This window comes from Phoxinus phoxinus (genome assembly GCF_949152265.1).
Source record: "Phoxinus phoxinus genome assembly, chromosome: 20".
In the NCBI taxonomy this organism is placed as follows: Eukaryota; Metazoa; Chordata; class Actinopteri; order Cypriniformes; family Leuciscidae; genus Phoxinus; species Phoxinus phoxinus.
In genome coordinates this window covers 3,182,222-3,198,053 of record NC_136895.1, presented here as the reverse complement: position 1 = coordinate 3,198,053, position 15,832 = coordinate 3,182,222, and the positions used below count along the sequence as shown (strand labels likewise).

Sequence of the window (15,832 nt, the reverse complement as noted above, 5' to 3'; positions counted from 1 at the left end):
TAGGGTCTAACATGCACGTTGTCGATTTAGATGATTTGACGAGTTTGCAAAATTCTTCCTCTCCTATAGCAATGAATGAATCAAATTTTCCCTCAGGGAGACTACAATGCACTTCCTGATGCGATACTGTATTAGACGGTTGCATAGTTATAATTTTGTCCCTGATATTATCGATCTTATAAGTGAAGAAGTTCATAAAGTCATTACTGCTGTGTTGCATGGAAACTTCTGGGCTTGAAGCTTTCTTTTTCGTTAGTTTAGCCACTGTTTCAAATAAATACCTAGGATTATGTTTATTATCTTCTAATAGGGTTGAAAAATAAGCAGATCTAGCAGCTTTTAAAGCCTCTCTGTAAGCAATCGAGCTCTCCTTCCATGAAATCCTAAACACCTCTAGTTTTGTTTTCTTCCAGTTGCGCTCCATTTTTCTGGCTGCTCTCTTAAGGGCCTGAGTGTGCTCGTTGTGCCACGGCGTTGGACTATGTTCTTTAATCTTCTTTAAGCGCAGCGGAGCAACTGTGTCTAAAGTGCTGGAAAAGAGAGAGTTAAAAGTTTCTGTTGCAATATCAAGTTCTTCTAAGCTATCCGGGATGCTGAGATGATGAAACTGATTAGGAAGATTATTGATAAAGCAATCTTTAGTGGCAGAAGTGATCGGTCTAACATATTTATAACACGGAGTCGGCTTTGCAGCCTTACCAATACCAATTATTTCCCATTTGAAAAGAAACTCCCATAATCCCTCTGGTAATTACAACACCTCAGTGACATTAATGTAAACTCGTCGTGTAAATATGATAATTCCAGCATGCGCTGAAGGCAGCGTCACACACACAGCGCACTTCTTCAACAGGAAGTGCTTAAAGGAAGACCGTTTGTTTCCAGGAAGTGTGTTTAGCAGGGATTTTCTGGCTTCCTGTTGTGAACTCTGAGTGTACACACACCTCCTGAACTGTGCAGGGACACACAGTCGATGTGTTACACAAGTAAAGTAGTGCTGGGCAACGATTAAGCACATCCAAAATAAAAGTTTGTGTTTATATAATAAATGTGTGTGTACTGTGTATAATTATTTTGTATATATAATAAATACACACATATGCATATATGTAAGAAAAGTGTTATTTATATATTAAATATTTATATTTAAATAATATAAATTATTTTTAAATATATACACTATATACATGCAAAAATTTCTTAAATATATACATGCATATGTATTTATATATACAAAATAATTCTACACAGTACACACACATTTATTATGTAAACACAAACTTTTATTTTGGATGCGATTAATTGCAGTAAAGAAAAAAAAGAAGAAAAAAAATAATATATATATTATACTTACCCTAATATTTTCAATGGTAGTGTATCATGGTTTCTTACATGTTTAAATGTTTCTTGAGCAGCAAATCATCATATTCGAGTGATTTCTGAAGGATCATGTGACACTGAAGACTGGAGTAATGATGCTTTAATCACAGGAATTACATTTTAACAAATATTCACATAGAAAACTGTAAATTTCAACTGTAAAAAATAGTTCACAATATTACAGTTTCTACTGGGTAGTGCGTCAACAGTTAGGATGAAACTTCATTATCCAGTTCATAAGTGTACCAAAATTGTTTTAACAAAGTAAACTTTTTAGTGTAAAGGGCATTATTCCCCAGCAGCGGTGGACTGTGTGTGTGAGGACGGTGTGTGTGAGGAGGGTGTGTGTGTCCTCTTCCCGGAGCGCGGAAGCGTGACGCCACCGGCCGCACACAAACACAAGCAGAGATGCAGTCTGAGAGCCTCGGCCCGATATAGCACCGACACACTTCCTCCAGAACATCCTGTTTGCTCACACACACACACACACACACACACACAGGTACAGCGCTGCATGCTGGGCGATTGAGGTGGTGTTGTGTTTCTGAGGACCAGTGCTGTGAAGCCCAATGATGGGGTGCTGCCTGTTCATCCAGCAGAAGGTGAGCGGACATGTTATGAAGTTATGAAATGAGTGTGGAGTAAGGCTTACCTCAGATCCTTGATCTTGGAAGAGTTAGGTCGCGGTGTCTGGCTCTGCTGTGTCTCTCTGAGCACAGTCTGAAACACTGCTGTCTTCTGAAACTCAAGAGCACACGTCAGAAGTCTCGGCTGGCGGTCTCGGAGGAACTCTGGCGGTGTCATTCGAGATGTTTTACTTTCTGCAGAAACACTTTTATTAGTGTGAAGAGCATTTCAGAAATCTAAAGAAGCTTTTGTGGAGAGTTAAGGTTCTCCATCGCTGCCAGTAAAGAAGCTGTATTTGTAATGTTGTGTGTTTCTCTCAAACATCTTCTTGGTATAATGGTTTGAAACGATGAGTTGCTGTGATGAGAGATAAAGGTGTTCGGGTTCTGCATGTGACAGTGGCTGTGGTTGTGTTATATTTCCAGATGCACTGTAACGCTCTCGCTGGATTTGCTGTGTTCAGAAGCGGTTTTGATACATTATGTGATTATGAATTGTTTTTCGGTGGCGTAGCGATGACTCTTTGTCATTGAGTATATGGGTTAAAGCAGCAATGCTCTCCGTATAAATGTTCCTACATTTGCTTTTGGAGAAGAAAAAAGTGGATCATCCAAATGTGCTGCGATCTAGTCCGTGTGTTTCACGACTGATGAACCCCGTAACATTCACACTGCTGTTGAGCTCAACTGAGTCAAGTCAATGAGCTGAATATTGTCTTTTTATTGCTGCTTTACAACTGAAAGCGAATTTGTTTTATATGAGACTTTTGCAACGTTAATATTGTTATTTTCCTGTTTATTACTGTGTACATCCAGGTTTATTCCTGTGGTCAAAGCTGAGTTTCCAGCATCATTACTCCAGTCTTCAGATCATGATCCTTCAGAAATCAGTATAATATGATGATCTGATGCTCAAGAAACATTTATGATTATTATCAGTGTTGAACACAGAACAACTTTTTCTCTGCCATAGGTCAAAATGTCATTTTCTTTAATTATCAAGCGCCCCCTTTTTTTTTAATAGACATGAAAAAGCACATTTCAAACTTAAATGGTTGTAATTCAAGAATGCTTTGGGATATAGATGTAAGATCTTGTTTTAAAGAAGACATTTGGAAGATTTTTGTAGGTGTGAAATAAATCAAGAACGTTAAACAGAAAAAAAGTTATAGAAGTTTGAGTTTATGAAAATGTACAATGTTAAAAATGTAATTATTCATATTTTATATAAAATATATATTTTCAAAACCTGGAGGACTCTAAAACTGCAAAAAAATCTAAACAAGTTGTGTTTCAAATGTTAGGTTGATATCTCTTGAAATGAGCGTTCAGTGAGATTTAGTTTGGGCGCAGTACCACACTTCTCCACTAGTGGACATTACTGCCCATATAAGGGCGCCTCCATCTCCATATGTGGTTTGAGTCTGAACCATTATTTTTACAATTTTCATACAATTTATGAAGTAGACATCCTATTCAGAAGTAGTGTTGGAAGTTTGGCAGATTCTGAAATGAACTCAACCTCTAAGAAACACAAAAGATCCCGTATGTGCATTATAGCTCGCCGCCACATCACTAATGCTGAATCTATTATTGTTTTCTTTATATTTAAAACATTTTCAGAGCTTTTTTTCTAAAATAATTGAATGGATGCTATCTTTTGAACTCTTGGCATGAAAACAAACTGAGGTTTCTACCATTCTTTCATGATTTTTCATGTTCATCACTATTTCAAAATAAAGGTCTGAACACGCCTCAGGAGTGTGAACATATTCTTGTTGCAAATTGATAAATTACGGCTCCTCTGTAATTTATTTAGAAAATCAGTCACCAAATATGTAAACTAGAGATTGTAAGCTTTCAAATGATATATAGTTTGTCAAGATTGGTCTAGGTTTAGTATAGGATATTACTGTTTTATATAATGGCCGTGGGCCCGCCGCCGATGCCAATATAAGGGGTTAATAATATAACTTTTTATTCAATATAACTTTCAAGCTCCAAAAAAAAAAAAAATGGCTTTAATATATCATAAAAGTATGCTATATTCCAAGTCTTCTGAGGCCATATGATAGCCGTGTGTGAGGAACAGACTGAAATGTAATCATATAATAATATAATCATATCACGGTCGGTTCAGGAGAGATGAAGCATGGATCTTATTGCAAGCAATTTAATTTATTAAATGCAAACAAACCAAAACATTAGAAATACTTTTTTAACCAGATAAACCGATTCATGTGTTATCGTGTATACTTTTGTGGTCCTTTTTAATAATTGCAATTGCAGTACATTATCTTACAGCGACCAGTGCATTATCTTACAGCGACCAGTACATTATCTTACAGCGACCAGTACATTATCTTACAGCGACCAGTACATTATCTTACAGTGACCAGTACATTATCTTACAGCGACCAGTGCATTATCTTACAGCGACCAGTACATTATCTTACAGTGACCAGTACATTATCTTACAGCGACCAGTACATTATCTTACAGTGACCAGTACATTATCTTACAGCGACCAGTACATTATCTTACAGCGACCAGTGCATTATCTTACAGTGACCAGTGCATTATCTTACAGCGACCAGTACATTATCTTACAGCGACCAGTACATTATCTTACAGTGACCAGTACATTATCTTACAGCGACCAGTACATTATCTTACAGCGACCAGTACATTATCTTACAGTGACCAGTACATTATCTTACAGCGACCAGTACATTATCTTACAGCGACCAGTACATTATCTTACAGTGACCAGTGCATTATCTTACAGCGACCAGTACATTATCTTACAGCGACCAGTACATTATCTTACAGTGACCAGTACATTATCTTACAGCGACCAGTACATTATCTTACAGCGACCAGTGCATTATCTTACAGCGACCAGTGCATTATCTTACAGCGACCAGTACATTATCTTACAGCGACCAGTACATTATCTTACAGCGACCAGTACATTATCTTACAGCGACCAGTGCATTATCTTACAGCGACCAGTGCATTATCTTACAGCGACCAGTGCATTATCTTACAGCGACCAGTGCATTATCTTACAGTGACCAGTACATTATCTTACAGCGACCAGTACATTATCTTACAGCGACCAGTGCATTATCTTACAGCGACCAGTGCATTATCTTACAGCGACCAGTGCATTATCTTACAGCGACCAGTACATTATCTTACAGCGACCAGTACATTATCTTACAGCGACCAGTGCATTATCTTACAGCGACCAGTACATTATCTTACAGCGACCAGTACATTATCTTACAGCGACCAGTGCATTATCTTACAGCGACCAGTACATTATCTTACAGCGACCAGTGCATTATCTTACAGCGACCAGTGCATTATCTTACAGCGACCAGTACATTATCTTACAGCGACCAGTACATTATCTTACAGCGACCAGTGCATTATCTTACAGCGACCAGTACATTATCTTACAGCGACCAGTGCATTATCTTACAGCGACCAGTACATTATCTTACAGCGACCAGTGCATTATCTTACAGCGACCAGTGCATTATCTTACAGCGACCAGTACATTATCTTACAGCGACCAGTGCATTATCTTACAGCGACCAGTACATTATCTTACAGCGACCAGTACATTATCTTACAGCGACCAGTACATTATCTTACAGCGACCAGTACATTATCTTACAGCGACCAGTACATTATCTTACAGCGACCAGTACATTATTATCTTACAGCGACCAGTACATTATCTTACAGCGACCAGTACATTATCTTACAGCGACCAGTACATTATCTTACAGCGACCAGTGCATTATCTTACAGCGACCAGTACATTATTAAAATACATGTATTACTTTGATGAGTTCACAGAAGAAATTAATGAATACGAGTGTTACGCTACACCCAGTCTAGGATAGGGGAAGCAACATTAAAGTTCACTAAAATATTAACAAACAAATGTTTGGCTCCAAACGTTACATACCAAAATCAATGGAAATGTGGTACAACAAGATTTATTGGTAAAACACATAATATACAAAAACATAAAATAAAATTACACCGTAGGACGTAACAACGAGTATGGAACAACACAAGACAGAATTTAAAAAAAATCCAAGTTCCTCTTTTTTTTTTTTGCATAGCATACTATTTAAAAATATTAGTCAGTATACAAATGTAATGCACCAGTCAGCAATATTGATTGTGAACATACAGAACTGGAATAATGATACTGTCTTCTTCAAATAAGAAAGCTAGCTCTAATATCCTGGCACTGGGACGTTTGCAGCTGGTGTATCCGGTCAGCGGGTGTATCCGGTCACCATGAGCTCTGCGCGCGCGCGACTGGACTCGTGTGGATACTCACTCCGCACTGTGCTGGTCGCCATGGAGATACACAGCAACGGAGCAACAACAACAAAGCTGGCAATAGAGTTGACCATTCAAAAAAACGATAGAATGATTTATATAAACATTTTATTTACCATCTACAACTACAATTGGTCTAGAACTGGTCAAATGCATTTAAAGGGGACATATCATGAAAATCTGACTTTTTCTGTGTGTAAGTGCTATAATCGGGTCCATCTACCAACCCTGAAAACATGAAAAGTGAAACCCATTTATTTTTTGGTAAGCCTTTCTCTGCAAGCATGTCAAAAAATAAGCCGATCTGATCTCGCTCGCCTTCTGACGTAGGAAGAGGATCTTATTATAATATTACCGGCCCGTAATCTGCACGTTTACACACACGCCGCCGCCATTTGCTTTCGCAAGCGACAACAGTGACCAGTTGTAACGCGATGGCAGAAGTTGGAGTAAAGCATGACGCTGTTCTGTCGTTGAGCACAGACAGGAAAATAGACTAAATTAAAGACACTATTTTGTTTGAATTGTACTTTCACTTGAACATTTTTCCTTATGTTTAATGAAAATATATTGATTAAGTATTGTATGGTCTTTAAAATAATTGTTTTTACTTTACTTTTTATTAGTTTTTTAGGAAAATAAGGATTTTAATGTATATGAAATAAAAAATGAGAATAAGTACTACTTGGCTGTAACCGATTAGAGTATTTTTTCAGTGTATTCGCTCCACTTTTTTTGGAAATAGGCTCATTCTCCATCTCCCTGATTGTTAAAAGAGTTTTACCGTTTCTGAATCCATCCAGCCGATCTCCGGGTCTGGCGGTAGCACTTTTAGCATAGCTTAGCATAGATCATTGAATCTGATTAGACCGTTAGCATCTCTCTCAAAAAATTAATCAAAAAGTTTAGATATTTTTCCTATTTAAAACTTGACACTTCTGTAGTTACATCGTGTACTAAGACCGTCGGAAAATGAAAAGTTGCGATTTTCTAACTTTTAGAAGCTAGGAACTAGTCATTGCGCTGCTGGTACGGCTGCAGTTCCTTGATTATTACGCAGGAATGAGAGTATAGTTCCTAGTCATATCGGCCTAGAAAATCGCAACTTTTCATTTTCCGTCGGTCTTAGTACACGATGTAACTACAGAAGAGTCAAGTTTTAAATAGGACAAATATCGAAACTCTTTGGTCATTTTTTTGAGAGAGATGCTAACTGTCTAATCAGATTCAATGATCTATGCTAAGCTATGCTAAAAGTGCTACCGCCAGACCCGGAGATCGGCTGAATAGATTCGGAAACGGTAAAACTGTTTAACTCTCGGGAGATGGAAAATGAGCCTATTTCCAAAAAAAGTGGAGTATCCCTTTAAAGCTTTTCCATGTATTACTGACATATTTTTAAAATGCTGAAAATATACTTGATTTCAACATGGTGAACCTACAAGCTTTATATTGTGTTGTGGTGTGATAGTTATCTATATGTAACTTCTGCATGACAATTTCAACTAAATAAAATCATTAGTATCTAAAACATGCAGGTGTTATGAAACATGTTTGTTAGTGATAATGACTGAACTGATGATCACGTGTGTGTTTGCAGAAGAAGAGGAAGCAGAGGAAGAGGGATGTGGACTCACTCAGTCTCTGCAGTTTGGACATCAATGTGAGTTACTTTAATGTGTATTAAGAACTATAACACTCATAACGCTCTGGGCTTGTAGAAACATTCATCACTGCAGGATTACTTGTGTAGTTTTAGCTCTTCTGGTCCCATCGTCCTGAATTTATTGGGGGGTTTTTTTGTTAAAAGCCTGAAATAAAGTCTGTGGTGAACACAAGCTCGAGATATTTCCACGGTTTATTCTACAACAGAAAACGCATCAGTAAACCCACATTTGCCATTTATTAAAGATTTTGCTTGTCTTGCTAACATGTGTCTAAATGGGACCACAGAGGATAGGCTTAAAAATGTATAAACGTTGTGTTCTTTGGTCAAGATTATCATTAAAAAATGTGCAAGAATCATAAGCTTTGTTGGTCGCAGAGCTTATTTTCTGCAATGATCCAAAAATCCATATAGGTTTTTGTATGGAATTATTTTTGTGCCAATAAAAATGAACGTAACTTTTCAAGAAACTGAAGAAAATATACATTGAAACTGAAAAAAATATCTTTGAAACTGAAAAAGAATAAATCGCGGGCACATTTTTTGACTTCGTTTTTAAAACACTGCATGTTTTGCTAAATATTTCTCATATTTCTTTCGCTGATCTGAACTTACAAATGCGCTTCCAGAGTTTTCATTTACGCTTCTGAAGTTTTCGTTTACGCTCCCTGAGTTTGCGTTCGCAGTTCTGACACATTGCTCTCGTGGGGGCGGGGCTAGTAGCAGTGTGTTCTCATTGGCTACTGAGTTTTTGATGGACAGCTTCTTGACCTGGAAGTGAAGACGTCAGTGTTCTGTTTACATGTGTGGATGTGAGCATCTGAAAGCGCTGCTTTCTACTTCATTTTACTGATATTAAATTATGTTTTTATTTTTATCTGTATTTACCTGCTGCTACTAGGCCTACTTAACCGACAGAAGCTTTTAGGAGCGCAAGAGATCTATTCAGGTGTAATTGTACATTAAAGTACTGTATATAATAATACTGGAAATATTGTGTAGTGTCCAATGTTTTCGGAGGATATTTGTTAATTCCTGATGATTCTTTTGCATGTTAGGCACTGATTAGGTTGAGCTGTTACAATATAAAGAGAATACTAGCTTACAGTATGTGTGTGACATATTCAGCAGTCAAGAAAGATTTACACATTTACACCATCAAAATTAATGATCACTTAAATAAGAGGAATTTAAACAATATGAAAATTACAGTCGCCTGCTGTCAGATGATACAGAGTTACAGACTTCAAAGAGCATTTCATATTTCACACAAATAATGTTCTTATCATTACTTTTATTTTGTTATTTAATTTAGTTAATATTATCTTCTAACATTTTAAATGGTAAATTTTAACAATCATCAACAGTTTCAATTGTGACTTATACAACCAGATAATGTAATGTAATTAAAAATAAGAATTCAAATAAATGTACATTCTTTATTGTCACTACGGCATATACACAAGTATCAAAGTGAAAGTCTTGGATGCAATAATGTTGTGACAGGAAAGACCAGAATCCACAAAACATCACCTGCATACTATACACGTAATGCACAGTATTATCATGATATACATTACTATACAGAATACATATTTAAAATTCATATACATTTGAAATGATGCTATGATCCTCTGAACAGTTCCTGTTACAGTAAAAGTAAAGCAGTGACCGGGTGGGCACAAGGATAGTCCACCCAAAACATGGGAATTCTCTCATTATTTACTCACCTTCATGCCGTCCCAGATGTGTATGACTTTCTTTTTTCACATAAACATAAACAAAGATTTTTAAGGAAATAATCCATCTCTGTGAGTCCATATAATACAAGTGGATTGTAATTCATGTACGTATGACAGTTGGTCGGAAGTTATTTTTAATAGTTAAAACAGTTTACATTATTAGTATTTTTCTTATCTAGCCTATTGTTTCACTCCAGAAGGCATTGGTTCATCCACCGAGGTCGCATGGACATCACGGTCACTGTGTGTGGTTTTTAAAGCATCTTTAGGACTCGCAGAGATGGATTACATTCCTTAAAATCTTAATTTGTGTTTTTCTGTAGAAAGAAAGTAAACTGCATCTGGGACAGCATGAGGGTGAGGAAAATAAGTGAGAATTGTATTTTTGGGTGAACTATCTCCTTAACATTCATATGCGGTTGGTATGCAAATCCATGATCAGCATAGACTAATATGAATAAAGTGCAACCTCTTGTGTACTTGAGAACTGTGTTTGTTTGGATCTAGAGGAAATAAAAATATTTGCTAGATATCAGGTGTCTGAAGATCAAGATCCCACTCATTCAAATGTGATGTGTCTGAACAAAGTAAGACTCTTGTCTGATGTGGACAGTGGATCTCTGGCACTATCACTCCTCTGTGTCAGCAGCAGAATTCTGCTTATGGAAAAGTTGCTCCACTCCCTGGAAAACGAGAAAGGAAACGTATTATAATCTAACAATACAAACAGCTTTGAACTCCCACATACAGTAACAAGACTTAAAATATTTATTTCAAACAAATTATATAAATGTTTTAAGGGATTTTACAGTACTGAATATTTACAGTCATGCACCATTTATCATCTGTAATACTGTTGTGTAACCAGTAGATGGCTGTATAGCCCTATATATAAACATATCCATGGCTGTGTATTCCCTAGTTGCTGGATGTTTTCAGTCATAATTACTTGCATGTATTAGGATTTGAATTTGGACATATATTTATTAATAAAGAGTATTAAAGTTTTTAAAAAAATTATCAGAAATGTTCATTTGAAGTGCAACACAGTAGCCTACATATACTGTTCAGTACTCTAGCCCAATGTTGTTTGGGGTGGCTGGGGGGAAATATGATCTAATCGAAGCAAATATGATCTAATCAAAGACTGTAATATGTAGATAAACAAGTCATGTAATGATTGGGCTAACAGTTAAATCAAGACAACACTGTATAATGTTACCAACACTGTATAATGTTATGGGCTCACTGAGCTCTAAAATGCCTCACCACCTGAAAAAGCAAGTACTGTATTGTGAATAGCATTAGTATTGTATAAAAAAAGTAAAAGAAAAAGACTTACCACGAGTATCCAGTATCCTGATATAGCAACGATGACTAATGATAATGATATCATTCGTCTGTACTATTCCTCCTATAATAAATAATCTCAACAATATAGTGTAACGCTACCAGCAAATAAATACAGATACAAATTTAATATCAGTACAATTAAATAGAAAGCAGCACTTTCAGACGCTCACATCCACACATGTAAACAGAACACTGACGTCTTCACTTCCAGGTCAAGAAGCTGTCCATCAAAAACTCAGTAGCCAATGAGAACACACTGCTACTAGCCCCGCCCCCACGAGAGCAATGTGTCAGAACTGCAAACGCAAACTCAGGGAGCGTAAACGAAAACTTCAGAAGCGTAAATGAAAACTCTGGAAGCGCATTTGTAAGTTCAGATCAGCGAAAGAAATATGAGAAATAGTTAGCAAAACATGCAGTGTTTTAAAAACGAAGTCAAAAAATGTGCCCGCGATTTATTCTTTTTCAGTTTCAAAGATATTTTTTTCAGTTTCAATGTATATTTTCTTCAGTTTCTTGAAAAGTTACGTTCATTTTTATTGGCACAAAAATAATTCCATAGTTTTTGTGCAAAGACCCAGGGTGTGTGAACTCCTGTGTTGGCCTACACACAAACAGTATCTACACTTGGCATGAAAACAGGGTTCAAAACTCTTCAGACTGACTCTTTTCTGTTACTGTAATATTGCATGAAAACATATACAGCTGAGGTATTATTAAGATTTATGTTTTTGCCAAAGTCTATTTGAGATAATGAGCCAAAGGCCGTGCGACTGAGACGAGAAACATTCATCACGAAAGCTCTTTGCATCGTGTGAAGAGGAAAATTATATTTTTTTAAAGGTCAGCCTGCGTCTCGCTTGCTAATGCACATGCACAAAACGGCATGTAATTACAAGGCTTTATTGGAAGTGTATGATTGCATATTTGTGCTTTTGTGGTCAAATGGTGCTGTGTGTAGAGCTCATGCGTGCCAGTGAGGAATGCAATGTCACGATCAGGGATCTGACTCAGGATGAGAGCACACATCTCTACAGAATGAGCCAGTGATGTTGTGAGATGGTGTCTCCTTGCTGACACTGAGGGGTGTTTAGTTCTGTGTAACTCTGCATGGGACAGCCATTCAGAAATGTAGGAACTAGTGTTAACATTCTTGCTTTAATGTCTGTAACTCCCACTATCTGGGTTGTTTTTTCTGAATGTACTATTGCTCTAAAATACTTATTTTTTCTCTTATGATTCTCTTGGTTGGTTTGTTTAGTTGTTTAGTAACTGTCCCGCCGTATTTTATTTTATTATTATTTATTTTTTTAAGACTGATATTTAAGTGCAGATGAACTGGAACTCACATGAGCCAGCGTTTATCTGAGCTACAGTATTTGTTAGATTCTCCTGCCACATTTCTTTCTTTCAATGGCATTTTTAATGGCAACTTCTGTTTTACAGAAAATATAGTCCAACACTCTTTGACATACCTAACAGTATTAAACTCAAAGATTATAATTTGATAGAAATGTAGATGTCAGACTTGGTAGTTACTGGCAAAATGACAGCATGGAAAAGCGTGCCTCTTCATACATTGCTGCAAAACTATATACACAATTTTCACTGCAGTTTCCAGCTGACATTTACATTTACTGCCACAACACTAGTGGCAGTAAAACACCAACAACTTTTCTTCCCTTTCACACAAATCACACAATTTTCTTTCCTTTCACACAGATTCTTGATTAATAAATACTTATTTTCATTACTATGATATGAGCTTAAAACACTTTTACCATAGTGCATGATTTGTAAACTAATACATTTTGGCATTTGCATCACATACATGTAGAATTGTCATGCAGAAGTCACATGCATTTGCATCACACACATAATAAGCTCCTTGTGCAACAGGCACATGTTCCCAGGTGTGCAAAAACTTTTTCTCTGAACTCTTTGAATCCTAACCGAAGCATCCCCGTTTCTGTGTCTCATTTTTTCTGATGTTTGCTTGATTTTAGAGCTGGAGGCTTTGAGGTTTCTCCAGAGGTCAAAGCACTGTACGGATGTAATAACTAGTGGTTACTCCAGCTGAATTGGACATAATTGCAGCTCTCCTGTGCTTTTATAGTTGAAGGGGTCTAATAGGTTTATTTCTGCAGACATTAGAGAGACGGCCCAGAATGCAATGCTTTGAGAGGCAAGCAAACAGCTCCAGTATTGACAGATTCCATACCTTGAACTTGCGCTGGCTTTTAAATGTACCCTGAGCAAGTCCAAACACTCCTGGAATCTGCTCTGAGGCACGAGTTTTGCCAGCGCAGACTTGAGCCGTGAGCAACAGGAGCTGGTGTTCAGGGTTCGTGAAGGTGGGATTGGTGCGGATGTGCTGTGATGTCAGTGTGGGGAAGTCTAACACGGCTAGCCATTGTTTCCATGTTTGGGTGCTCCTCCTTTACTCGTACATGTGACTCAAGTCTTACAATTATTCTTACTCAACAATTCATCGCTCTAGTCACTGATGGTAATCACTTTCCATATTCAAAGTTCCTAATGTGAATTATGGGATATTTTTTAATGCTTGGACCCTCCAAAGGAAGTTAAAACAAAAGGTTTGACAGTCTTACATGTTGGGTTTTTATTGTTAACTAAAACTAAAACCATAAAAAACTTCAGCTAAAGTTAAAATGAAAACAGAAAATATAAAAATAAAATCAAAATAGATTCAAAACAAAAGCTTACTAGTAGGGGATTACCGGGGAGCTTTTTTTCCAGTTCTCCGACTTTTCCCACTTCCCACTAAATGAACCACTACTGGGGTGGGATGAATTATAACACTGATTGAAAACATGGAAATCAAGTAAAGAAAAGTATAATCTGCTGATTGATTATATCAGGTCTGTCCCACAGCGTTCACACAATGCAATGGTTTAGTAACCAAAAAGACTTAAATAGACTTAAAAACTCTAAAAAGACAATTTAGACTTAAATCACTTTCAATAATGTGTCAATTCTAGTTTATTTTAGCCCTAGTTTAGCCCTTTACAACTACTCAGTAGACCAAAGGACTATACAGTCAGTACAAATACAGAAGATACAAACAACATAAAACATAACAATGAGCTAAAATAAAATACTGCTTCCAAAAATCAACAATTAAAAGCCATAGAAAACAAATAAGATTTCAAGCCAGATTTAAAGGGTTAGTTTATCCAAAAATAAAATTCTGTCTTTAATTACTCTCCCTCATGCCGTTCCAACCCCGTAAGACCTTCCCTCATCTTAAGAACACAACTGAAGATATTTTTGATGAAATCCGAGCTTTCTGTCCCTCCATTAAAAGCTACACAAGGCCCTAAAGTAGTAAAGACGTTGTTAAAATAGTCATGTGACTACAGTGGTTCAACATTAATGCTATGAAGCAACGAGAATACTTTTGTGCGCAAAAAAAACAAAAATAACGACTTTATTCAACAATTTCTTCTCTTCCGTGTCAGTCTCTGACGTTGTTCACGTTGTAAACACGGTGCAGTGCTTCCAGGTTCCAGGCGAGTTTTGGGGATCGACATTTAAAAAACACTTTGCTGCTTGTTGAGGTCTACGATACAGATAAAACGTTGTCTGGATAATTCCGGATCACGTGGCTATGCGGAAGCGATTAAAAAAATAATAAATAAATAAATGATTTCATGGTTTGTGTTCTCGAGACACCAGGCACTGTTGTTGTGCAAATGAGCGAATTGGTGAATCCCGAACATAGTGTTTACATGAACGCAAAAAAAGTGATCGGGTTGATGTGCGTGTTTATACGTCTCAAGCTTCTGATTGGATTTAATCTTTTGACATGCGCACACTGCAGAAATATACAGAGTTTCCCGCTGTTGCATACTAACCATCCTTCTGTTCTTTGTTTTAAAAAGCAGACTTAATATTTATCTGTTTCGGGTCCTAATTATGTGACGACGAGCACATGAACCGTTGAGCCGTGCTACTTGTATTTATCAATGAGAGTCTGAAACTATGACTGTCCTGCTCCACTTCACAGACGATGAGTGCTAAGAGAATTTCAGAATTACAGGACACTCATTTCTGACACTTTATTCAACAGGACTAACAGCTCGTTCCGCACGTCATACGTCATACGCTGTTTCAGCGCCAGTGCTCTCCAGTTTCAGTTCTCAATCTGATCGAGTGTTTACATGTCCTCTCGATCAGATTACAAAAGGAATAAACCACCCCTTACAATCCAAACAAAATTTTAATCAGATATGGCCAATTCATTCCAATTGACGTGGTTACATGTTACTCTTTTTTTCTTCTTCTACTGGTCCAGATTACAATCCGGATTATTAGAGTCCATGTAAACGCAGCTACTGTCAGCTCCATTTGGCTCAAAAATCATATCTTCAGGTTTATGTATTCGATTTTTCTCCAGCAAGCATTTCCCCTCCTCAATACATTTGAGAACTCATTCCTCCAGCTTTGAGAGGCAAGTAAATCTGAATGTCATCAGAATAAAGATAAGGCATCCTAAAAACCCATCAGACCCAGAGGCAGCATGAATAAAGAAAACAGAATAGGCCCCAAAACGGAGCCCTGTGGAACTCCACAGTCAATCGAAACTGGAACACAATTCCCCAACCCTTACCGAAAAAGATCTTTAAATAGGAAAAAAAACTATTTTAAAACGGTCCCACAACATGCTGAGA

General features: G+C 37.1%; 1 protein-coding gene across 2 annotated transcripts in view; it reads left to right on the top strand.

The window, feature by feature from the left end:
- Nucleotides 1-15,832, top strand: part of arhgef3 (Rho guanine nucleotide exchange factor (GEF) 3) — a 102,739-nt gene that overhangs the window by 31,103 nt on the left and 55,804 nt on the right. The window contains exons 1-2 of one of the 2 annotated variants that reach the window (XM_079594003.1): nt 1,869-1,982; nt 7,978-8,040. In XM_079594003.1, the coding sequence (XP_079450129.1) occupies nt 1,950-1,982; nt 7,978-8,040 (96 nt within the window). In that variant the 5' untranslated portion in view covers nt 1,869-1,949. Of the gene's footprint in view, nt 1-1,868; nt 1,983-7,977; nt 8,041-15,832 lie in introns of those variants that run through there. The other variant, XM_079594001.1, reaches the window with a different exon arrangement.